The sequence below is a fragment of the Balearica regulorum genome, chromosome 9, assembly GCF_011004875.1.
Source record: "Balearica regulorum gibbericeps isolate bBalReg1 chromosome 9, bBalReg1.pri, whole genome shotgun sequence".
NCBI lineage: Eukaryota > Metazoa > Chordata > Aves > Gruiformes > Gruidae > Balearica > Balearica regulorum.
Window position 1 is genome coordinate 1,221,843 of NC_046192.1, and position 25,090 is coordinate 1,246,932.

General features: G+C 46.8%; 1 protein-coding gene and 1 long non-coding RNA gene across 5 annotated transcripts; one reads left to right on the forward strand and one right to left on the reverse strand.

Annotated features, from left to right (window-relative positions):
• Window positions 1-3,519: 3,519 nt before the first annotated feature.
• On the reverse strand, window positions 3,520-4,889 carry LOC142602881 (uncharacterized). Its single transcript, XR_012836694.1, has 2 exons — window positions 4,470-4,889; window positions 3,520-3,809 (listed from the first exon to the last, which is right to left on the reverse strand). It is a non-coding gene; the product is annotated as an uncharacterized LOC142602881 (long non-coding RNA).
• Window positions 4,890-5,415: 526 nt separating this feature from the next.
• Window positions 5,416-24,368, forward strand: SENP2 (SUMO specific peptidase 2). 4 transcript variants are annotated; one of them, XM_075760730.1, is made up of 17 exons: window positions 5,416-5,557; window positions 8,696-8,751; window positions 10,390-10,517; window positions 11,383-11,458; window positions 11,987-12,065; window positions 13,017-13,161; window positions 14,085-14,188; window positions 16,006-16,115; window positions 16,899-16,956; window positions 18,612-18,675; window positions 19,391-19,540; window positions 20,656-20,787; window positions 21,222-21,425; window positions 21,538-21,617; window positions 22,524-22,608; window positions 23,275-23,370; window positions 23,660-24,368. In XM_075760730.1, exons 1-17 carry the CDS (start codon window positions 5,457-5,459, stop codon window positions 23,720-23,722), a joined length of 1,731 nt encoding a protein of 576 aa, XP_075616845.1. In that variant the 5' UTR covers window positions 5,416-5,456; the 3' UTR covers window positions 23,723-24,368. The 4 variants fall into 4 exon arrangements, with proteins under 4 accessions (XP_075616845.1, XP_075616842.1, XP_075616843.1 ...); XM_075760727.1 differs by having other exon boundaries at window positions 5,438-5,557; window positions 16,006-16,100; XM_075760728.1 differs by lacking the exon at window positions 19,391-19,540 and having other exon boundaries at window positions 5,438-5,557.
• Window positions 24,369-25,090: the final 722 nt, after the last annotated feature.

The following is a 25,090-nucleotide window of genomic DNA, read 5'->3' on the forward strand; positions in this document are numbered from 1 at the left end:
GCCTCAGCACCCTCATCATGAACAAATTCTTACTTATATCCAACCTAAATATACCTCTTTTCATTTTAAAACTGTTGCCCCTTGTCCTGTTACTGAACCTCCTGGTAAAAGGTCTCTCTCCATCTTTCCTGTAAGCCCCCTTTATAGATTGAAAGGCTGCTCTAAGGTCTCCCCGCAGCCTTCTCTTCTCCAGGCTGAACCACCCCAACTCTCTCATCCTGAGGTCTCCATAGCAGAGGTGCTCCAGCCCTCGCATCATCTCCGTGGCCTCCTCTGGACTCGCTCCAACAGCTCCGTGTCCTTCTTGTCCTGGGGACCCCTGAGCTGGACACAGTAATCATCCTGGAATAAAATCCTCATTTATACGCTCAACAAGTCACCTGCTGTGCACTAAGCAGATGCAGACCACCCTGAGTGTTTTTCCCAAATTGCAGCCCATGCTCAGGCGTGAGTGGGGCCACCTGCCCTAAAAGCTCAGCCCTGCTCCCCTCCTGCAGCCCAAGATTTCACAGAGCTCCCTGTGGCTCTGAGGATCCTCCACGGGATCTAGATGTGGGAGCACAACTCAAATTATTGAGACTTTGCATCTCAGCGCATCACATCATTACTGCAAGCAGTTTCCTTGTGGTTCTCCTCTCTTTCCTGACTCCGTTGATCACCAGCCAACACAGCAGAAGTCCAGGAGACCTTTCAACAGCTAGCTCACGCCTTCAGAAACTGGTTTTGTCCCAGTAAATAGGATTGGCTTTAATCCGTGGCTCTGCATTTCTTCTGTGATTGCATGTGTCAGCGCCTGTGCCCTTCTGGCTAGCAGCCGAGTTTAACCCTGCTTCCATGTCAGCTTTCCCAGCAGCATCCTCCTAACGCGGCCACAGCTCTGCTGAGCGCGCAGTCCCTTCCCAGGATCCTGCCAGCATCTTCCCTTTCCGGGGCTTTCGCAAGTCCTCCTGAGGCTTCTAGCTTGGCAATCTGCAAAGTTCAGCATCTGCTTAAAAAAAAAAAAAAAAAAAAAAAAAAAAAAAAGCTGGCTGTGTTTAGGAAGTTTAACGTGGCATCGCGGAGACATGAGTCATCATCACCAGCGTTGTTTTCTGCGCCACAGTAGTTTTGTTTGCCCTCGACCACAGAAGAATGACACAACTCAGCTTGTCGCATGACAGCGGCACCTGGCCCACTAGCTGCAGCTCCATCTTGTTAAGAAAAGGTAAATACAAGTCGCACCTCGCAGCCGAGAAGCCATCCTGAGGAACGGCGGCCTGCACACACTGCTCCGGCCAGCGTCATGCAGGGACCGGAGGGTCCATGAATCCGTTGGCCGCTGATGAAATGTGGTAAAGAGCAGTGGAACCGGGAAGCGAGTGGTCAAGTGTCATCGCTCGCTTGCGCTAGAGAGGGTCAGGGATAAAGCCTGTGGTCGAGACCCAGCGTGAGGAGGACCACTGCTGTCACCCACGACAGAGGCTGGGCAGGCTGGAGGCCTTGGCTAAACACCCTGTCTTCACACCAAGACTTTCCGAGGTCCCGCTCCCATCCCATCCTTTGCCTTCTTTCCCTTCCCCAAGGCAATGTTAACCACCTGCCCTGAAGACACAGCAGGATGGGGGTGAGAAGGTCCTACGGCCACCACACCACCAGCCTGGAACGCATGAGCCCGGGGGCTGCGGGCTCTCTGGGCTTGGGTGGGAGCGTGGCATCTCGCAGCGTGACTCCTGCCCCGCTGTGAGCTGTGTCACCCCAGGACGAGGATGGCGGAGAGCCGAGATCGGCTGCGGACCAGACAGCGCAGTTACGCAGCTGGGGTTCGGGGACATGACATGCCACCTCCATGCAAACCGCTGCCACGGCAACGGGAAGCTGAGGGACCCCTGCCCTGCGCTCAGAGTCCTTCCCGGTCCACAGTGGTGGAGACAGCGGTGTCCCCTCCGAGCCGAGCGACAAACGACACCACCACGGCCCACGGGGAAGGAGGAATTTCTGCGAGGTGTTGGCGGGCGGGCGAGAAGACAGGCATGAATTCAGCTCAGCTGGGAGCTGAGTTCATCCTCTGCAATTTTACACCCTGAGTAAGGGATGGAGTCCGCCTCCCGGAGTGCCTGCGTTAGGGTGCAAAGCAGGGACAAGCCACAAGATCCTCAGAGGAAAATCACCTCCGCTCCCACCACGTCCCCACATGCACGCGGGTACCCAGCCAGGCACGCCGGAGATGCGGGCACTTGGGTGAAGCGCGCCTCATCGGCTACGATGCGCCGTAAACACCGAGATGCGCTTAGAGCTATTCCTGTCCCAAGCAGGAAACTGAAAGGGATAATACACAGCGAAGCCGTGAACTTAACCTTCAGCTATGTAAATTATAGGGAATGAAAAATGCAACCGATGTGAACCAGTATTATAAATGCACCTTAACTACAGGCACTGCATTGTAACGCGTAACCTCGCTCAACTGGGGCAGTGGAAAAGAACGAGCAAAATTCAGCCTCACAGCTATCCGGGGTGAAATATAAGCTATTTTTTCCAACCGCTTCTGCTGTCGTATGCGATCCCGCTTGATAGAGAGTGACTGTACAGAATGGGCTGACCGGCTGAACACCCACGAGTCATAGGGCAGCTATGTTGACAAATTGAATCATATTTAGTGGGACGGTACCCAAGGCAAAGAATCACAAAGATTAGCGAGCGTACGATGCGAAAGCGTCGGCAAACGCGCGCTGCCAAGACTCGCGGCGCTGGTTTGGGAGCGCCGAGCTCCAAACCCGCAGGCCAAGCCCCTGTTTGGAGGCAGTAAGTGAAAGCACAGGCAGTGGCAGCTTTTGCAGGGCGCAGCGCCCAGAGACACCATCCTCAACACGTGTAAAATAAAGGATTTAAATGACAAATTAAGTGTATTATGCTTTATATACCTAAAATTGGGTGTATACCTAAAATCACCAATCACTCCTCCATCCTCAAAATTAATTATTCGGTGGAATTACTTTGTTATCCCACTAATTTGAAACACGCCGCTTTAGGATCCAGGTATGTGAACTACATTGCTTTCACAGCAAAGCTGTTCTAAAGGGAGAGACTTTGGGTAATGCACAATTAACGAGCCCAGATTCTGAAATCATCCACATTCACTATCGGATCGGAGATGGGACACAAGTAATCCATGGTATTTACACAGCCAGTAACAGGATTCTGGATTTACTTGCACCAAATGTCATAGTTTTGAGTCATTACGCATCGATGTACTGAGCAAGAGGCTCAAAGGCATAGTAAAGAATTAAGTCATGAAGTTAACCATCAGCTGCATAAATTCCAGGGATTGAGAAATGTAACTGATGTAAAACTGCACTGTAAAGACATGCCAGGAGTTACAACATAGAGCCTCTCATACATCTAGCTATTGCTTATTTTCCTTCAGCGGGGAAAAAAAAAAAAAAAAAAAAGAAATTTTTGCAATATATGTGGGGGGCGGGGGGGGAAAGGCATTTCATGTAAGGTGCAACAAGACATCCAGCTCCAAGAAGAAAGATTGCTCAGTCTGGTGGCATCAATTTATTGAAATTCCAACTTCGTTATGTATTTGTTTATTGATGTTTTAGAGATCACGACAGTCCTCATACAGTACACCATGTAAAAAAGAATCGGACCGTGTAACTCCACATTAGCTGTCCTCACGCTCCCAGGACAAAACCTTCAGGCTGCATGGGGCATCAGACAGGCATCGCGGTTGCACTGACGCTGCTGTCACCGTCAGGTACTCTTCCAGCACACGCAAAGTCATTCATACAGACGTTTTAAAATCATTTAACTGGATTAAAATCACTGTCCTGGTGAGGATAAAGGAAATGGCGTTATCAGGAGGCACGCAGGAGCTTCTTTCAAATAGCAAACACAGCTCCTGAGAAGATTTCTCCTATTTTTTTTCTGAACCCTAAGACTTCTGCGGTGGTTACACCTCATGGTGAAGGAGGGAGCTGGGGGAGGATGCGCCTGTCGGAGCAACCCCGCAGCCCCAGGCCGGCGCTTGGGCTGGGGGGGGGGGTCCCAGGGTAGGAGAGAGAAGCCTCAGCACGACGTGTGTGCCATGCCCACCTTCCCCAAAAGACCATCCTTCCTTCCTTCTCTAGTCTGTAGGACATCACCCGGTGGGCTCGGCCGGGCAAGGCGCAGGTCCTGCGCGGGGCTGCCGTGCCCTCTGCCGGGCTGCTCCCACCGGCCCCCGGGCCCTGCGGTCCTTTTAACGAACCCAGACACCATCGGCCCTTCCCTGCAGCTCTGACTAGCGGGGCAGGAGGCGGGATGGCTCTAAGCAGCGGCCAAACCCAAGGAGTCGGTTCAAAAGGGAAATTCGTTCGCCAGTTCCAAAGCGAACGGTTAAGCGGGGCCCCGGGGTTCGCTTCCTCAGGCGGGCAGTTGGGCGTTCCAGAACCACGGCTGGAATCACAATGGTAGAACGTCGAACCCACCCGCCACCCCTCCAGTCGTACCTTCGGCCATGGCCAAGCCGGCCGCTGCGGCGGGAGCTGGCAACCGGAGGAGCGGAAAACGTCCGGCGGCTAAGCAGGACAGGGCTGGGTAAGCCCGGGATTAGCGTTTCCTCAACGCCTGAGGGGACAGGACACCCAGGGGCCCGCACCGCCGGTTGGACCGGCCTGCCCGTTGTACCTGGGGACGCGGAGAGGTTTCTCTGGCCCGTGTGGGGCGAGAGGGGTTTATCGCTGAGGGGACACCGGCCGCTCCCCGCCGGCAGCTCCTCCAACGTCTAGGCAGGGCGGGTGCTGGGTACCGAGCTCCCTGTCAGGGCTCGGCTCGGGGCTTCCTGAGCGCGGAGAAGCCGCCCGCCCAGGCGGAGGAGGGCAAAAACGGCCGGGCTGGGAGGGGAGAGGGGAGAGGGCGGGGAGAGGGCGGGGAGAAGCCGGGGAGAGGCCGGGGAGAGGGGAGAGGGCGGGGAGAGGGCGGGGAGAAGCCGGGGAGAGGCCGGGGAGAGGGCGGGGAGAGTGGAGAGGGCGGGGAGAGGCCGGGGAGAGGGAGGGGAGAGGCCGGGGAGAGGGGAGAGGGCGGGGAGAGGCCGGGGAGAGGGCGGGGAGAGGGGAGAGGGCGGGGAGAGTGGAGAGGGAGGGGAGAGGGCGGGGAGAGGCCGAGGAGAGGGAGGGGAGAGGGAGGGGAGAGGGGAGAGTGGAGAGGGCGGGGAGAGGGCGGGGAGAGGGCTGGAAGAGGGCGGGGCGGGGGGGGATGGCGGCCGTGGGCGGGGCGGACCGTTAACGCCCCATTACCGGTAACGGAAAGATGGTAACGCGCAGGCGCGCGCTTATCGCCCCGCCCCCAACCGCCCTTCTTCTTAGCGGCGGCGAACGCTTCCCAGACGGACGGCGACGAGAACCAATGGGAGGGCGGTCCCACGCGCGAGCGGGTGGGGCGGGCGCCGCCGGCGTCGCGCGGGATGGGCGCACTTCCGCCGCGGGTGGCCGGGGCCTATGTACCAATGGCTGCTGGGGGTCCTCCGCGCCTTCCTCCCCGCCGCCCGCCGCCCCGCGCCGCCCCCGGCCCCGCCGCCGCGCAAGAGGCCGCCCCCCAGGTCAGCGAGCCGCCCCGCCGCCTCACGGCCGTCCGAGGGCCTCGCCCCATCAACTAGTCTCCCGCGGCCTCCCGGGGTGCGGCCTGCGGGACCCCCGGGGCCTGTCCGCCCGGAGCGGGAACCCGCCCGGCGCCTCAGCCGTCTCTCCTCGGCCTAAGGCGTTTGAGCCGAGGGCGGGAGCGGTGTTAGTCGCTCTGTTGTGTCGTGAGCTCGGGTGCACTGTGCTGTCTCGCCCTGGGGTTCCCCTCGCTCCGGCTGCCCGCCCCGGGGCTGGGCTCGGCCCCTCTGCCCGCCCTGAGCCCCCTCCCTTCCCCGGGGCTGTGGGGCTCGTGGTGGGCCCCAGGAGATCCGTGCCATCCACCGCCCTTTCCCACTTGGGCACGGCTGCACCCCTCCTTCTGGCCCGGCTCTCGGCCCGTGTGGCTGGCCGTGGTGCGGTGCCCACGGTCACGGTTGTTCACGTGTGATGCTCAGATGATTGTGGGTTCCAGATGTTCCCAATAAGTCCGTTGGCAAACCCACCCCCTTGTTCGCTTTCCATCTGGGCAGTGGGGGGTTGAAAAGAAGAAAAGGGGTGGAGATTTGGAGTATGTGTGTTGAAGGAGCAGAGAACAGTGTATAGATGTAAGGGGATATATTAGATGGAGGAAAGTCATGGCATAGGGATATGGTATGTATGTGGGCTGGAAGAAAGGGGGATGCCTTCCCAGGCGCTAACCATTGCTGGTGCCCCATAGCTCCCGGTGACAGATGGTTAAGCCATCTCCGTGCCTGTTGCTTCTGTGTCTCTGAAGAGAGGGAACACATGGATTACGTACCACCTTTTGGGGAGTCTGGTTGTTCCCTCTGGGAGAAACTGTTGTTCCAGGAGGCTGCGCTTAGTGTCTCATGTTCCAGAGCGAATGGGAAAAGTGAACGTCTTCTGGAAAGAGCCCCTTGTTGCACAAGTAGTTGTTCACAGCTGCCGTGCAGAGCACAATCCCAAACTGAACGCGCCTTTGCAGACGCTGCGGGCAGTCGCGGCACGGTCTGACCAGGAGACCCGGTTTTGCTAAGAGATCGTTGGGAATGACCCGCGGAGCAGTGCGGGTGAAACTGCATTAGGTGGCTTCAGAAGCTGAAGTTTTCAAACAGCAAAGATGTTCCCAGCAGAGATGTTCCCAGGTCCCCTGTGTGAGTCTTTTCGAGGAAATCTAAACCACAGGGTGGTTGTTATTTCTGCCACTTGAGGTTTTCCATAGTAGAAAGGTGAAAAATCATGGGTGTGGGTGGTGAAACTGGTGGGGAAAGTAGATAATCGTTGTGTACAGTCTTGTATTGCACCACTGAAGCACAGTGTGCGACTTTATTGGGGGGGGGGTTAACCTGTGAAAACTTGAATTTTTTACAAATCTAAATTATAAATCTTAATGAACTGTCCTCAACACTGGTCAGGGAGGAAGTTTTGAAATATGGGTGTATGCAGAGTTACTGAGTTTTCCTAATACCTTATTTTTTCCCTGTCATTGCTAAGGAGGCGAGTAAAATCCAGGGCATAAGTAGGTGCTGTCTCCTCCAGAGAGTGGAGAAGGACACGAACACATATTTACATGGAGAACAGTCTCAGATTGCCTTTATTTTCTGGCCCATTTCAGCGTGTTTCAAATATTACTCGACAGCCTTTGTGCTTACCTGTTTCTCCCAGGCCCTTGGCAAAACCCTGGTTGCAATGACACAGTTTAACCTTCTCCCAGGGTTGTGTGTTCCCTTTGGAGACAGAGGTAGCTAAGCATAGATTGGTTTTTTTTTTTTCCTTGCCTTTTGCCCATCCGTGTTCCCTGGCCATGCCTGCTTCAGAAGAGCAAACATTTCCTATTTTATTTCTGAATTACCAAGAGACAATTCAGCTTTTCTTGCGATCAAAGTAAAATCTAAACCTCCTAGTGGTTGGTAAAGTAAAAAAAGGACAAAACAACGCTCTCAGGCGTTGGGTGCTCTGCTGCAGCTGGAGAAAGAGTCATTTTGTTCAGAAACGGTTACTGTAACCGCAGTCAGGTATTTAAACTGTCCTTGTCTCAGAATGTAGCCTGGAGGAGGTTGAATGGTGTTTTATCCCTGCGGAAGCTGGAAGACTTTCACCAAAGACAAGCTCAGAATGAGTTAGCTCTTGCTAAAAATTGAACAGGAGGATACAAACATTTCGCCGCCTTCAGTTTTACCTTCTGAAATATCGAATATGCTGAGTAAGAATGCATTTTTATAGCAACAGATTTGCATTTAACAGCTACCCCCCAATATTTTCCACCTGACTTTAATAGCATAGTAAATAATCTGTGTAGTGTATGAAAGGTGCCGTTAAGGATATCCGCTACTCTCTGTGCTCCTGATACAAAAGATAGTCCAGAAGCGATGATACTAGCAGGGTTCAGGGCCATAACAGTTTAAAAGAAATTATTTTGTGTAAGAAAGACCAAAGAGTTCCTCGATGCATCCTTGCCATCTGGCACGGCATTTCTGGAGGCAAATAGGGGGGAAAAAAAAAGTTAGGAACAACCTTTGTGCTCTGTTCCCAAAGCAAAAATGTTTCCTAGACTTTATCATTGCATCAACTGATACAATACTTGGACTTACGCTTAGTAAGAAAGGGTGCAACTAAAAATTATTTCAAGAACTAGTTCAGGAGCGCTGATGTAGCAGTAAGTTATTTAAGTGGGTGTATGCACGAGTTGCTTTCCCACCTTTATTTCCTGTCCTACTTAGACTTTCGTTGCTCTGCAACTCTGTGTAGTGACTTACGAACTTAGTAATCTCTGGTATGTTTTTTCCTTGAGGAAATAGGAAGACTTAACATGTAAACTGAAGCAATTTTGTGGTGCTGGGAACAAATGTAAAACATTAAGAAGCATTAACAGAACAAGAAAACAAGGCCTGATATGCCGTAGTGGGATAATTAGCGCTCCGTTGATTGGGAGAGGTGGAGAGTGTTGATGAGAGATGCTCCGCAGTGGCTGTGTGTGTCTGAGATCATCCTAGGGGTGCTTGGAGGGGGGAGACCTTTGGGATATGAAAATTTGGAAGTTTGGGTCCCGTGAAGGGAAGTCGGCCTGTTAGAAGCTTACCCGTGGTTGCAAATCGCTGTTCTCTGTGTTCTTTCCTCAGCACTCAGCCACCTGTGGAAGATCCTGACCAAAGTGAAAAAAAAAAGAAAAAAACAGGTATTGCACCTTACAGAAGTATTTAATATCCCTGATTTTTCTTAGGTTTCATGTACCTTAGAAAACTCTGGCTTTTGTACTTCAGCATTCTTAATGAAACTGTGGCTTTTCAAGCCATTCTTTCTTTCTGGCCGTCTTGTGTAGCCAGTGGTTGGAGGGTGTATCGCAGGGCCTAGCCCTATATATGATGTCATCGGTGTTGATTGTGGCAGGGCACAAGACTTTTACTGCCAGCAGGACATATCCCAGGTCTCTCTGGTGGTGAGCCTGTGCATGTCAGCAGAAAGAGTATTTTAAATCCAAGCTGTGTTCTTCCTCCTATCTCCGTTTGCAATCTGCCTGTCAGTTCCAAATATCTGTATGTCTAAAGAGAAATCGCTTAGAACCTGGGATGTGAAGGAAGGTAACTTTAGACTGATGGCAGGCAAAGAAAAATGGTATCGCTGTGAGATGGGGCGGGGGGGGAAAGGCTGAATTGAAACCAGAAGAGTCAGATTAGTCTGAATCTGAAAATTTTGGCCTGTGGATTTGGAAAAGATAGAGAAAGGATGAGTGAAGAAGGATGGAGATGCAGCAGAGGCTAGGCATAGGAGTGAACAGCGGGATGGAGACCTGCTGTCTTCAGTGAGGCTTTCTGATACCCGCTCCACAAAGTATTTAAGGGTAAAATTATGCAGCTGCCTGCAGACGTGTTGGTGCCTCTGGATGCCAGCTGCATTGGTCGTGATTTGAGATGGTCATTTCCCCTTTTCCATCTTTACTCACAAAGAGGGAGAAATGATGTTCTTTCGGCTGTACGACATTTCCTAGCACAAGTTCTACAGGGAGATGTGGAGCTTCCTAGTTACTGCTTGGCGAACGATGCTGCCCCTTATTTAATGGCAGGGGCTGCTGAAGTGTTAGTGTGCTTTTTAGGCTTAAGAGCGTAAAACAATTGAAAAATACGCCAAATTTATATCTTGCTCCCCTATCCCTTCTCCTTTTAGCAACATGACCAGCTCTTGGTAGGAACAATTCCTACATCTTAGTAAGTAGGCCAGATCTGCTTCGAAGAACATGGTACCATCTATGCCCTCGTCTGCTAAAACATCGTTCTCTTTATCTTCAAACGAATGCTGTTGTCTAAGATGATTTAATCTCTAACACAGCCCCTTATTGGACAGCCCTGGCTTGTTGATGTTTGGAAATACTGGCAGAGGGGTTCCATGTCTCTGCTTTACTGCTGAAAAGAACAGGCTTGGGTAACTTTGGTTTCTAGACCTCCACAAACAGCTTCTCTCAACTAGACAAGAGCGACACGTAATAAACTGCAAGAGTACACGCAGCTGTGGAGGGGGTGAGGAGGATAAGTTGCCCCTGTGCTGCTTCTCTGGAAACAGGGAATGTTCCCAAAAGCGGGGTGTTTGTGCAGATCTGGCTGGCAGACTCACGGGTGAGTCTTTGAGCTCCGGCTCTGAAGGACTGTGCAGTGAGCCAACTAATACAGATATTGCCACCGGCCGCTGTTGGCGGAAGGGTGTGTAACTTGAAATGAGTTACTCTGCTTTAGGTGGGATTAAGGAGATGGGCTTTAATGCAGATAGAAATCGTAATCCCCTTTTAAATCATGCTCTTATATGGCCTGTCTTTGTTTTGTAGATTTTTCTGAATGTAAAAAGAAAGTTGAAGAAGTTTCTGCTGTGGTGAAATTGCCAGCCAAGGCAGCAAGTGAACGCCAGAAGGCTTCAGTCAGCAATGCCGCTCCAATCGCAGAGACTACAGAAGAGGTTAGCAAAGATTTTGAAAGTAGGTAGAAAGGTGCAGGATGAAAGAGGAAGCGGCTCTCCCTAATGCATCTTGAGGCTGGGCCCACTCTGAGCCTGGACAGCCATAGGTTCTTCTTTCCCATTGACGGCAACAGCTCTTGTGCGCTGGGTTTGCCTTACGCTGGTTTGCATACTCTGCTCTAGCAGTTGCAGCTGAGGAGGGAGCTAAATGTTTGTTGTCTTCTGGATACTTTACAATTGTTCAAGTCTATAGTTTAGGTGCGTTTGTAAACCGCTAATCTTTTCCTCAAGCTTGTAGTCAAGGAGCCCGAATATATTACCTTGTGAGAAAAATCGCATACCTCCTCTGGATAAAGCTCTTTCTGCTAGGTTCGTTATCCACCAGTCCAGGAGAGGATTCCTGTAGGACTTTGGCTCTGTAAAAATGAGTCATGAACTGCTTGACTCCCTAGTGTGGTTCAAAGGTGTAGTGTTATTTTTCTTATTGCTCCATAGGGTAAGATGAATAAGAAACTGTCCTGCTCTATTATTCATTCCCGAGAGAGTCATTAACTCTTGTTTGTACAAAATATATCTTTCAAGGGCTAAGCTATCACACTTTGGAATGTTTAGGAACTGACTGAGGAGAACTCAGTGATAAGCTTTTATTGTTTTAATCACTGCACGTATGAGAGCCCGTGTTAAAAAATGAAAGTGTACTTGTCAGAGATACTGCAAAGATTTGCATTCTGCTGCACCTGAACCTGCAAATCATGGTCCCCAAGTCATAATAGAGCTGATTAAATTTCAGGAAGTTTATATTTGCTTGGATTTGCATTCAGGTTAAACTCACATTGGTACTTTTTTCTGTTAATTTTTATTTAAGACTCAGTCCACTTCTTCTGACCCTTCATCTAGAAGACCAACAGGTTCTACGCTAGAAGAAGAAATGCTAGAAATTGGTAAGGCTGACATCAAGTCATGAACTCTTTTCTTTTTCACCCTACCTTGTGTACCGTGCAACTCTACCCCTAGGCTTACGTACAGATTATTGCAGGCGTAATATCTAGGTAACATCTCGGAATACTTGAGTGTGAACCCTGTTTCTTCCTTGCATTGCTTCTGGGTTGGGGCCAGGTGTATATCTTGTCATCTCAGCACAAGACCTGTCTTGGATGTAGTTCTTCAGCTCTGATATGTCCGCTGTTAGCTTGCCAGAAGTAAATTGTTTTAAATGCTAATTTTAGGTATTAGATCCTGAGAACCATTTTTTTTATTTCACGTTTAGGCTGGCAATACTTTGTGTGCACAACTTTCTGTAGCTGCCGATATGAAAATCTGAAAATATCCTAAAGTAACATAGCACAAGTAATATTACGATGTAAGAGAGAAAATGAAAATTTATCTTTGGTGAAACTCTTTACTGTAAACTCATAAAACTCTTCAGTTTCTTTTTATAGTTACTGATGGCTTATGCTCTTCTCTCATAGATACAATGCCTTGTGGAACCAATACTTGCTTGAATAAGGAAACACTATCCCATTCTCACAAGGCAATTCCTTGTCTGAGGTAAAACCCCTTCTGTTTTCTTTGACTTCTTCTCTGAAAGATTTGCTGGCTTTCACTTTCATTCTTGAACTTCCTCTGTGTTGCCTAAAATTTGTATTTGTGTCCACATAGCAATATTTTTCCAAGGTATTCCAGGCTGCTATCCTAAGGAGCTCTCCAGCTGCTTCCCCCCCCCCCCCCCCCCCCCCAACCAGTTTTAAACTTTTTCTTTAAATCGAGATACTTCATAGACTCAGGAGATTAGATAAGATTGAAGATCTTGTGGTAGGAGGAAGTGTGGAACTTAAGAAGAGGCTGAGACCAGGAATGCCTATGAAAAGGTCCTAAATAATTATTTTGACAGGAAAAAAGTTGTGGTTGTAAAAAAGCAAAAGTAAAAAACCCAACAGCCTTCTCTCAAAACAACTTGCATGATGTTCAGCATAAAATAGTTCCTGATTTCATAGAAGGACTGGCCTTTACATTGCTTTTGATTTGAATTATTGTTTGGGGGATGCTTATGTGGGCAACCCTGCTTGAACAGGGCTTTGGACCAGACGATCTCCTGAGGTCTCTGCTGGAATGATTCTGTGAGGAAAGCAGCAGCTACACCTTGGTGCCAGCGCATTAGCTTTTAGAAGAGCTGAGGGTTGGGTGGTATGAATAACACACCTGCATGGTTCTTTAATCTTTGGTATCAACTCTTGGACTGCCATGGACATAATGTGTGCCTCCGAGTGCAGTTGTGACATGAGATCAAACAACAGGCTGTATTCAAGACAGTTGTTCTGATTTTCACTTTTACTTCTCCGTACTTTGCCATTAGCCAGTTGAAGACAGCAGGTCTGAGAGTCATATACATCTCGTGTCTGTCTCCATCATCATCAGGGCACACGCTTTACAAAATAGTTGGTAGTGTTGGTAGCTTGAATGTTCTCTTGATACTATTTCTTTTGCCGTCGTTGTTTTTAGCATAAGCAGGAATGGCAAACACCACGTGAAACTTGCTCCAGACAGCATCTTAACACCAAGGCCACCCATTAAGGAGCACGCTCTGCCAGAATCCACCACTTCCGAAGTCAGCAAAATAGGGAGGCTCTTCTGTACTGCTGAAGAGGTACGCTGGGTGAGAAAGGTGCCTTTTGTAAATGAAACAAATTAGCAGTTGTAACGAAACTGTATGTAAATGCTGAGGTGGCAGTTTGTAACAGCATAGTGGGTGTAGTTAACGAAGTTGAAGGAATGCTTCTGGAAAATCAGCGTGTATCATTTTATTTGCCTTTACATGCATCAGGTCTTGGAACAGAGTAGTGCTTTGTTGCCAGAAGATTGAATTTTAAACCATTTTCACAGAAATGGTGTACTGAGGCAGGACCCTCCAGCCAGTTTCCACGTGTAAGTGGAGCTGTACTGCCTTGTCACTAAGCGTGTCTTTGTTGCAGAGTTATTTCACTATTTGTCCTTAACCTAGCGCAACTGTGCTCTTTAGGTAGCGACTTTAAAAGGATAATGTAGGCAAAAACCCACTCAGTTGCTGGTAATCCTTCCTTAGAGGACTATCTTAGAGGTCTTTCCCTGTCCTTTCCTTCCACTATCTGAAGCAATTATTGGAAAATTCCTGATAAACCGAGCTTACATGGGAGAAGAACTTAGACCGAAGTACTGGAGAAGCAGGCCATGGCAAGCTGTGGAGTATGATTAAGATACCCTGGGGACTCGCAGCACCCAATCATTATGTATATCGACAGGAATGCGTATTAGCCTGAGTTCTTACGCAAGAGGTGCAGACCACAGCTGAACAGAAGAGGCCCCCATCAGAGGAAACAGTTGCAGAAGGAATTTTGAGGTTTCTAGTGGGACACAAGTTCCTAGAGCAGGGCTAACACAAAATGAAGTTGTGGGAAATCCTGCTAAAGTAAACTTAAATAATGTGCCGGTATTTTGGGAACAGCCTGTGCAGTCCGCGCTATATCCAGATTACAAATGTTTGCTTCATACACAGGTTCTAATCTCTTTTATTTTCTTCCTCCATTCTGCTAGGGTGTTCAGCAAGGAGAAAAGGAGAAATACAAGCAGCTCTTGGAACTGGTAAAGGGAAAATATCCTAGAAGCCGCTCTAATCCGCAGCCGACAAGCTTCTGCAAGTAATTACAGGGAAAATAACCATTAATTTTTTGGTGGTAACTTTGTAGCCGTTGTACGTGCAAGTGGGGCGGAATTAATCTTTCCTACTCACAGGGTTCTGCACAGTGTCCCAGGGCAGATGTTGGGGCAAACTAATTTTTAAAAGACCAACACTGCCCTTCAGCTCCCCGCAATGAAGCATGCATATTCTCTGAATGTATGTTCTAAACGTGAAGATTCCGTTGTTGACAGGGGTATGTTTCTGATACTCCTTTCTTGTCTCTGTGCTAAGAAAGGTAGTATCTAGTTCTAGTGCTGGCGGCGTAACTTCTAGTATAAAAATCCACAGCACTGGTTATTCTGTAGCACTGTTAAAAAGAATTTCGCTTCCTCTTGTTTGCAATTGATGAGTTTTTTCCTTGCTCAAGAATCCTGTTATATCTGAGAATGTGAAACTTAAACACAGGGAGTGCCAGAATTTTCTCCATTCCTTTCTACCTCCCCCAGTCCTTGCACAAATTATAGGAAGTTTTCTCTTTGGGGAACACTGAGCTGATAAAATCCCACTTGTGTGTAGAATTCCAGTTCCTAAAGCGACCTGCAGAGGGGAACTTGTGTGTAGTTCTGATTCACATATTACCAGTGATGAGTATATTTGATATAACTGCGTCAAGAGATTGCACGAAGTTAACGACACAAGTAAAAAACACAAAAATAATAGAAGCTATTATCTTAGCGGACTAGTTACACTTCAAAGCTGTGCCGAAGTCACCTAATTCTTGTAAAATAGTGATGCCAAGATGGTGCCGAGGTTCCAGCGTGCCTTTGTACACAGTAAGATGGTAGAAAATGCCACGCTTTCTTGCAGTTTCCTTTAAATGCTGTGAAACGTGGGTTGTTACCAGGGCTGAGAACAATCCCAATCTCCGCTCAGTGGTTCACAGCTAGAAAACATGTAAACGCCTGACTTCAGAACAGCGTATCATGTTTAAACATTCTGGCGCATGAAAATGATATGGAAAACAGTGTCTCATGTAATTTTAGGTGCATTTTAGGGTGGGTTAAGACTCTGCTTTTGGCATCTCATCTCCCAGTCATTGATTGTTGTGGTTTGGCTCATATCTCCGAGCAGACCTGGAGCATGTGAAACAGATTCCTTTCAGATGAAGCTAAACCAGAGAGTGTTCCTGTGGAATGTGTCTAATGTGCTCCAACTGCTAACGAGGGTGTAGTCACTGAGGCCAGAGTAGAGCAGGTCTGAAGTAAAATGGTCCCAGAAGTATGTGTGTTGTGGACGTTGCGTTCTCAGTGTCAGCGTAATCTTTAATAAATAGATTGGAGAGAGTTGGTCAAGGATGGTTGTAACAAATCCTGTCTTGTCCCGTAAAATAAAGATTAATCCAGATATTTGTAGGATGCGCAAAGAGTACTTTTTCCTTTTAAAGAAAAAAACAAAAAGCCACTGATTTGCTGGCGAAAAGGTAAAGGAATTAAATTTCATGATTGATTAGTCTCTTTTGAAATTCTGGAGCCAGAAAATTTGACTCCCTATCTTCAATATGCCCGAGTTGAAAGTAGCCAAGCTTCTGAATGTGACCTGCCTCCTCATGGAAATGCCCTTTGCATTTTGTCGTGAAACCAGTGCAGGAGCCAGGATGTTTCTGTCAAGGGATTAAACAGCTTTCTATCACTTTAACTATGGCTTCCAACTCTAATGTAGGCAGTTGTGTAGGAATAAACTGTCTCCTTTCTAGTGAATTGATAAGCACCGATAACAAATGCCATACGTATAAAAATTGCGATTCTTCTCTGTTGTTTTTTTTTTGCTGCACCAAAGTGTTCAAGCCTCTGCCAAGGAACCAGTGATGACTGTGAGTCACCTGGAAGAACAAAAATATGGAGATGCCTTTCCGTGTATGGCACTAAGGACCAGTGAGTATCCCCATGGTTCGTATCTGTTCCACTTTGTAGGTAGACTTCAAATCAAAACAGGGCATTTCCTTAAGTCTCGAAGGTATAGATTATGCTAAAAAGTTTTGTCAGTGCTAGTGTATTATTAATATGTATCTACCTATAAGGAAATCTAAATCATCCAGCGTGTTTACGCTAGTATAGCTTACGTCAGCTCTTAGAATGAAATAAGTTGTCTCTGGAAAGAAAGGGGAGGGGGAAAGAGGGGGAATAACCACCCCCACCCCCCAGATGATAGGTAGTTATTGGCTAAAATGGCTCTGTAAGGTTTTTGTTGAAGGGAAAGTTTGTTTAGAATTGTACTTGAGAGACAGTACTGTACGTTCGTAGCTGCACTCTACAGGAGAACGTCGTAGTATCTGGTTGGTTGTACTAGTGGAGGGTGATACATTACTACACGCCCTTAGATGCCCGTTACTTAACTCAGACTTGTGGTTACTTGTTACTCTTTAATCCCTTTTTAATTTTATTCATGATTATTTCTGTGATAGCAGAGCTTTGAAACCAAGTAAGCTAATTGTTATCATACCATGTGTTCATGGGTATGAAGACCGTCCCAGTCTTTTTTTTCCTCTGTTCTTTACTTAAGTAATTTTTCATCAATACTTCTTTTTACATGTTTGCCAGGGTTCAAACCTCCTAACAATACAGTCATCATTAAGTTATTTTGTATTTATCACCCAGAACCCAAGAGCTATGTACATCTGATTGTAATTGAAAGCTGACTTCTTGTTTTCATGTTCCTGCTTTTCTGTGCAGGTATCAAATGTGTAGATGTTTGCAGCCCACAGCAGTCTCAGAGAAGTGATGCGATCAGGTAGAGTCTCTTTTAATCGTGATTCTTGTTTCTTGTGGTTCTGTGTGCATGTGTCTTAGCCTCCAGTGGTGTCCAGAAGACAAATGATACTTATTGTCTCAGTGCTGTGGAAGAGGAGTTGCTAGCTTGTGGCTCTGGAATTGCTCGCAAGCCAGTTGCATCTCCAGTGCAGCTCCCGTGCGAGAGCCGTGCGTGTGACGAACTGGGTTGTGCTGGTGTGGTGTTTTCTGGGTCCTTTGCTGTGGGAAGGAATCTAGTGAGGGCGAGAGTGGTGGCTGTACCAAGTTGTCCTTGGATTTGCAGAATCCATTTTTTGCTTCTGTCTTTCTGCCAAACCATTCATGAGCTGACATTTCATTTCTTTCATTGTGCAGCTAGGATCCTAAACGTAAGGACTAGAGAATTGTAAAGCCTGGTGGGGATGAGGCAGGAGTATGAGACCAAAAAGGAAGCATGCAGTTGGGTTGTCTGTCTGTTTGAGAGTGGACTCGTCTGTGCTGACTGGCTGAGCAGGCAGGATTGCGAGTTCAGATGGCGTTGGGGTGTTGAGGGAATTGGGGTTTTGGGTGCAGTAAGTGCAGCTACAGGGAGAGATTTGGTACGGCAGTCTGATGTACGCATCTGTCTGCAGTGACCTTCCCTTAAATGAGAGAGGAGAAAGCGTAGATGGGAGCAGAGATACTGTTGTGGCAGTCCTGGTTTTTAGCTAATTCCATCCCTTTTCTTCTCCCCGCTTTAAACACTAGCGCTATATTTAGTGCGGCACTGTTCCTGTGCTTAAATTGTCACTCATGCCCCTAAGCTGGAGGGGAGAGAAGGAAATAAAATAACTGTTAAGAGTACGATGGGCTCAAATAAAAGGAACATTTTCTTGCCTTTTTTTGCTGATTTAGCTACTGACATCAGACAAGGCTTGTGTTATCTAGTCTTACCATGCCGAACTGAAAGCTTTTAAAGCAGAATGAGTATAGGATACCATGAGAGTCTGCTGTAGGTCTCCCTCCTGACAAAGGGGATCTTTGGTGACAATGCCCATTCTTGTTTTTGAGGAAGGGACGTATATATGGACAACTTTAATGTCTGTGTATTTGTTTGCTCTTCAGAGTCTGTGTGGTTTTAATGATAATCCTCTCCAAACAGGGATAGTCACTCTCTTGACTAGCCTATAGAAGGGAAGTAAAGACCCCATAGCTTTCCCATTTTTAATTCAACGTGCTGGTCTTAGTTTCTGTAAGCGAACTATGTTTGGATGCAAGTATAGTTGCAGATGTTCACATTATACCTTGCAGTATAACACCTAGCACGCGGTAATTTATCACAAGTAGATCACAAAGCACTCGATGAGGAAGTGCTGGTTGCTTCCCTGGTTTCCAAATAATGAAACCGATAAGGAGAAATAAAAGGAGTCTTGCATGTGTAGATGGAAGGAAGTTTGCGAAGCTTCCAGCTCTTCATTTTATCTCAGAATATCTTTCGTCTTGGTGCTGGAAGCTGAGACGATGTTGTTACGTGTTCATGTGCGCAACTGAGGCTCTAGTGAGAATCAGCCTTAAAAAAGCATTTCTTATCCAGAAGGCGAATTGCTGTGAATTACACGGGACAGCACTGATACACAGCTCAGCTCGCTCTCTCTCTCTTTCTCCCCCTCCTCGCAGGTGCTACACACCAACAGAAAACTCTCATGAACAGGGAAGACCAGTGAAACAAGCCATTGTGGGGGTAAGTGTGTGTTACTCATTAATCCACTTTTTATGAAAATATAGCTATTTGTGATCAGAAATTTTTGCACTCTTCACTTACATTACTTACTCAACAATGCATGTATTTGTCCTGGTTGTTTTTCCCAGAGTAAGTGGGAGCATTATTTTGATGAGTAGCACTATCACAAAGTGTTTTTCACTGCCATTAATTTTGTTTCTGGGCTATTATGAGCGCACTACACGATACTATTTTTATTCTTCCCCTTTAATGTGTTGGGTATAGCTTCAAAATCTAATCTGCGCAGATTTAGTTGACATGCAAAGCTGGACTGTAGTATCTTTAGTCTTCTCTTGTTTTGTGAGATAGGGAGTACGTCTCTCTGACTTTCATCTCTGGTGAGGATTGAGATCAAAAATAAAATTTTAATCCTGGAAATCAGAAATACTAATCTTGATCTCGACTTGATACCTACGTGTGGAGGCTTTGCTGGGCTTCTTAATGCTAGTCCAAGCCAAGCTAACTTTCTGCCTCTCTTGCCTCCATTTAGTTTTGAGTGCAACATTACCTGGGTGCACAGCTGGAATGCAGTCATCGATAAAAAAATAACTTTGGAGTTTGCTGGTTGGATGTGTGTACAAAACCCAAGTTTTATCCATGCGCAAAATCTTCTGCACTATTCCCCAGCAAACACATCTGTGCTTGCTTCCTAGCTTAATGTCCTTTTGTCTAACAGAGACCATATGGAGCTGAAGTCTCGAAAGAGATGTTAATCCAATTACATCTGGGACCTCTTCTTTCCGGAAAGTCATCTGCCACTGATGAGGAAGTAAAGAAATTCCCAAGCTCAGAAAAACCAGTAGAATACTTTGCTCCGCTCACAGAGGTACCGTAGCTGGCAGTCGGTTAGATGAGAACAGAAGGCTGTGAAACAGCTGCAAGGAACTCCATTTGTTATAGGTGGTTCTTAAGGCTTTTTGAAATCTTAAGAACTTGCGATTAACCTGTTACCGAGTGTCTGCTGCTGTGACTTCACAGTGCGAGGGTCAGCAGTAAAGCTGGTTTTAAGGGTTTATTGTGCTACGTGCACTCCTTCAGTTGTGCTAACCTAAGGGTTTGTGGGGCTTCTGCAACCAAGACGAAACTTAGTCCAGGTTTAAACAGTCTCCCAGAGCAGTGCTAACCTGATTCATACAGTTATGTTGGCTCTGCCTCCTAACCGGTCCTACTATGGCGATAGAACCTGAAAATCAAGCTTTTGCTGATCCACGGTGTTGCATCACTTGTGGAGGACCTGAGCAGGATCTCGCAGAGTCATGTATGCGCACGGGACATGGTTGTGCTGCACATAACAGTGATCACGGGAGTTAACTTAGTTCCGCTATTCAACAGGGAGTGGGAGTTCAAGTTTCTTTCCCCTATTTGTGTGAATTTTGGCTGGTTTTATTCTTCGGAGTTGCGGTTGTGCTGACGTAATGGAGCACCTCCTTTTTTGCCCATTGAGGATTGACTTGGAAAGGGCTAGCAAATCCAGAGTTTACGAAGTCTGCGGGGTGATGCTCAGTACAAGGAAAAGCAGGTGTTTTTCTTACTTTGCTAGCCCAGATTCTGCCAAGGAGATGCTATTGCAGATCAGAGTATTTTATACTGACAGACCTAGTGGTTTATTTGCATTCCTTAAGCAGACTCAGATGGAAACATCCGTATCAGAACCAGTTGCATGCACAACCTGGACTCCTGATTGCCTGACTCCAGTGGAACTGCCTCAGTTTCCCTGTTTGCTGTTAACTTCAGTTCCCTTTTGAAGTCCCTCGCCTTCAAATTCTTTCCGGCTTCTGACTTAGCTGCCTTGGCATGGAGAATGCCTACTGTGGTTGGGTTAAACCTCAGCATTGCGAGGGCTGCAGCATCGTGTGGGGAAGGTGTTTGCTGTACTTCTGTTCGTTAGTGTGCTCAATGCTCCGTTTCATGAGTCCTTCCTCATTTAATTGTTCGTTTCAGGCCATGGAGAGAGAGGTCACTGCTGCGTTTGGCGAAGGTGAGCCAGACGAGATCATGAGCAGTGCCTTCAAACTCAAGGTCACTCGTGAGGACATCCAAACGCTAATGAACCTTTGCTGGCTAAATGATGAGGTAAAACCTGCTGCGGCACAGTTTGTTTTTTTTTTTTTTAAATTCAGCATTTATTTAAAACTACCCCTTCACTGTGTACCAAAGTCTTTTCAAAATTATTTGATGACCTTTACTGCAGAGCCTAGAAATCTCTGTACAGTTCTTATTGTAGGTACTTAAGGGTCTAGTGTTTCTAGAAGTTCCTTTACTACTTGTATCATGCAGCTTCCAGGAGTTATTGCAGGTTATTGGAGTGGGTGGCAGGTGTCTTTATCAAACCAAGTGCAAAATTCTCAGAGCAAACCAGCTGAGAAGGGTATGGAGAATTCTGACAGCTGAGGCTGGAGTTCTCTCAGCTGCGTACGTAAGGGTGGCCAGCAAAGATACGTTGCTGTATTTTTCATTTGGTAAGCTAGAGTCTTATTTTACATCTTATTTTACTCTTTATGGTATAGGTCATTAATTTCTACATGGCTCTTCTGGTGGAAAGAAATAAGAAGGAGGGATATCCAGCAGTCTATGCTTTTAGTACTTTCTTTTATCCCAAACTCGTTTCTGGGGGCTACAAAGCAGTAAGAAGATGGACCAGAGGCGTAGATCTCTTCAAGCAGGACCTCATCTTAGTGCCCATTCACTTGAGAGTCCACTGGGCACTAGTGGTGAGTCAAACTGGCTCTTTATTTAGAATTGGATGGGGAGGAAAAAAACTAGCAAGAAAAGTCATCTAGGTTTTGGAGTGTGCTTTGTCTAACAGTCACCTTTTAATAACAGGTCATAGATGTCACAAAGAAGACTATCAAATACTTTGACTCGATGGGACAAAAAGGCAACAAGATTTGTGAAATTTTGTTGTAAGTAACTGCTCAGTCGCTGCTTTTATGTTGTGAATTATGAGAAGGGTTTTTTTTATTTTTGTCCCTGTAACACGACTGCAAGTTTTCACATTTCTTGTAGATAACAAAACAGAAATCTTTGATTTGCCTGCTGCAAGTTGTGTGAAATTGACTGCTTATCTAGTCTGACATCGTCCCCTCCACCTGGGGTCTCATACACTTTTTATTGCTTAGCTCTTTTATCCTTTTCTTGTTTTAAGACCTTTTCCCCCCACACACGTGTAATGTTCACCCTTTTTACTGTAGTGAGCTACGTAACATGCTCCGTCTGTCTACGCCTCTTCTGTGCAGTGTTTTAAACAAAGCCCCCATATTTCTCTCCAGCTTGCCCCAGCAGGCCACCCTCGTGTCCTTACTGTGTGTTATTTGTATTTCCCACGTTCTCACTCAAGACAGATGTCTTGTACCAAGCTTTTCCTGGGAAAACCCTTGGCCTGGAAACTTCCTCAGCCCAAAAGCTTTTTTATTTGTTCTTCCAGAGGTGCACCCAGTATGTGGGGTCAAGGCGCACGGTGGAATTATGGCATTATGGTTCCTTGCTTGGTTTTTCTGTTCCTCCTCTGATAATGTGTGATTTGGGGTTTTCTGACCTCTACTAAGCAATGAGCTTATACTTTTGTGGAAGTCTCTGTTGGAATTGTTGGTCTCGTTCCTGACCAGTAACCATTAGCTTGCAGCCTCTCGCTTTCTTTGTAAATTTAAGATTTGGATTTTTCCTCCAAATGCCTTAAATGAGCTGCTGTGAGGATCCTCTGACATTTTACTGTCCTGCCATTCATCTTCCTGTGATCCTTCAGCAGCTCTCTTTTTATTGGCCTAAATTACAGAGATAAAGAATGATTTTTTTTGTTTTGTTTTAAACAGCCAATATCTGCAAGAAGAAAGCCGGGAAAAAAGAAATCTGGAGCTGACTTTTTTGGAGTGGACTCTTCGCAGCATGGAGCCACATGTATGTGAGCACTACTTGGATTCGAAATGTGAACTGTAACTCCTTGTCACGAAGGCCTTAAACACTTTCTAATAAGTCCAAGCCTTTAGAGAACGGCCATAAGCATCTCATCTTCTTACGGTTCCACCTCAGGCTGCGAGTGGATCGAGAAACCATGCTGAGATGAAATCTCTAAGCAGGGCCTCTCCTCGCTGGCTCGATACTTTTTTTTTTTTCCAATTCAGGCTTTGCCCCCGTTTCACAAGTTAAATTTAAGAATCTGTTTAGCTGTTCTCAGAGAATGTAGGCTTCAAAAATCAGGTTTGGGTTTCGAATAATTATTCTTGTTTGGAGCACAAATCCTGACAAAGCAGAGGCACGAGCCGATGTTTCTCCAGGAGTTAATAGTAAAAAGCAGTATCTAAAGACTTGGTTTAACAAACATGACACTGTGCAAACCTCAAGACGCCTTATCAGCCTGCCAAGAATTTGGATAGTAACCTCCAAGGAAAGGAAGCAGAGGGGAGGGATGATGTGCGGTTAATTGGGTCTGTTCCTTGGGCGCGGGAGTGGTAAATGGATTATTGTGAGTAGGTGCATGAGTGTAGGTTAGCATCGGGTTGGTATGAGTGGTGTGTGCTGCTTTTAAGATAGAGGAAAATTCTCCATCTTCTTTGTGTTCATTAGGAAATCCCTCAGCAACTGAATGGAAGTGACTGCGGGGTTTTCATGTGCAAATACGCAGATTGTATCTCCAGGGACAAACCGATAACCTTTACACAGGTGAGCGAAGGTTCTAAACAGCTCTAGACTTTTTCGAGCAGATAAAAGAGCCAGGGAAGTTACGCAGCAGCTGGTCATTGTGTCTGGGGCAGGGGCTGAGGTTTTGTACCCCTCTTTTGCTGCAAACTTGCTGGAGTTGGAACTTCAGAGCAGCCTCAGCAGGGCAGAGCTGTGTTTTCCATCCTTACGTCTCGTATCTGCTTCCTCACTGAATTAAGGAATTAAGTGGGTGTTTATGCGTATTTTCTGCCGTGACTTCCTAGGTAATAGATTTTTCTTTTCTTTTCAGAATCACATGCCTTACTTCCGCAGGAAGATGGTGTGGGAAATAATCCATCAGCAGCTGCTGTGAGACATGCACTATTGGAGTAACACTGTGATCACCTCAGGGTGACTAACTCTTATTTTAGTTTTCTAATATCTTATTTGAAAAAACAGCAGCCACACAAATTTTCCTCTTTAGGTTATGAAGTAGCGGTTAAGTTGGTTTTGTTCTCCCCCCCCCAAATTGTGGAGACAGTAACTCTCTTTGAAATTAGCTAATGCACCTTAAGTGCAAACCAGAAAGATTGCTGTGACCTTGCCAAGGGGACGGTTAAAAACAAATGCTGTTGAACCTCTGTCGTTGCGATGGATGCTCGGACCTCGCAGCCCACGTTACAGGCAAATGGGACTCTCACCTGGTAACAGTTGTGGTAGCTCAACTCATCTTCCCAAGGACAACGTGCTTAGCTGCTGTTTTCTCAAAGAGAGTTTTGTTTTATTTCTGGAATATCTACAATCTACTTGATTCCTGAAACTGGATTTGTGATGACCATAAAAAAAAAAACCAACAACCTTTTACCATCTTTTGATTTGTAACAAATCCATAGTGAAGCCCCTGTAGTTGGGGTTGGTTTCATTGCTTTGTTTTTCTCTGTCTCCAGGGAGTTATCTAATGTGAAAAGAGAAGTATTTATTTCTTTTTATTAAAATAAATATATAAATTATATAAAGAGCCTTACTGGAATGAAACTCTACTTGGTAATGAAATAGAGTGATTTGGTCTTTTTTTTTAATTGAAGATAAGTTTGATGTATCAATGTGGTTTTTAGCTCACTTACTTACCATCTACGAGGAAGAAGTCTCTAACCAAGATGAGTATCAGAGCACAAAATCCTCTAAGCGATTGTCACAAAGCCCTGAAGGGGCAGTCGGGATGTCATTCAGCAGCGAGATGAGCAAGCGCAGTCCCGCTTATACCGAAGCGGGAGATCTCTCCTTGGGGTAACTCCCTAGGCTTCTCAAAGACAAAGCGAAGCTTCTCTGCGCAGCGTGGTGAACGCAGGCTGTTGGGTGCTGGGATCAATTTAAGGCTGATAGGGGTTTTTCCAGGTGGTGTTGCAGCGTACTGCTGTGGAAGTGATGGTCGAGATACCGTGGTCGAGATACTGTCGAGATATCAGCTCTGGGGGAGAGCTGGTGGCTTTGGGGACAGCCCCTCTGGGTGTGATCAGCGTTCGCTGTGCTGCCCCTTGTCTGCAGACCTGCTCCCCTGGGCAGGCTGAGGAGGTGGTTTATCTGTCTGGGGGGGCATCAGTCTTTGCTTTCAAACTGATGAGCTTATTCTGTCGGAGTCGGAGGAGATTCTCCAAAGAGAGCGAGCAATCTGTGGTTGGTTGTCCTTACAGGAGATACTTAATCGTCCCTGTGGCTGTTGAAAGCCTTCCTCTGTGAGGTG

What these genes read in the sequence shown, in the direction of transcription:
- SENP2 (XM_075760730.1), top strand. Translation starts at nt 5,457, where the DNA reads ATGTACCAATGGCTGCTGGGGGTCCTCCGCGCCTTCCTCCCCGCCGCC. An exon ending in TTTGCTGGCTAAATGATGAG is followed by an intron (nt 20,788 to 21,221) that starts GTAAAACCTGCT and finishes TTTATGGTATAG; the next exon opens with GTCATTAATTTCTACATGGC. An exon ending in GAGTCCACTGGGCACTAGTG is followed by an intron (nt 21,426 to 21,537) that starts GTGAGTCAAACT and finishes TTTTAATAACAG; the next exon opens with GTCATAGATGTCACAAAGAA.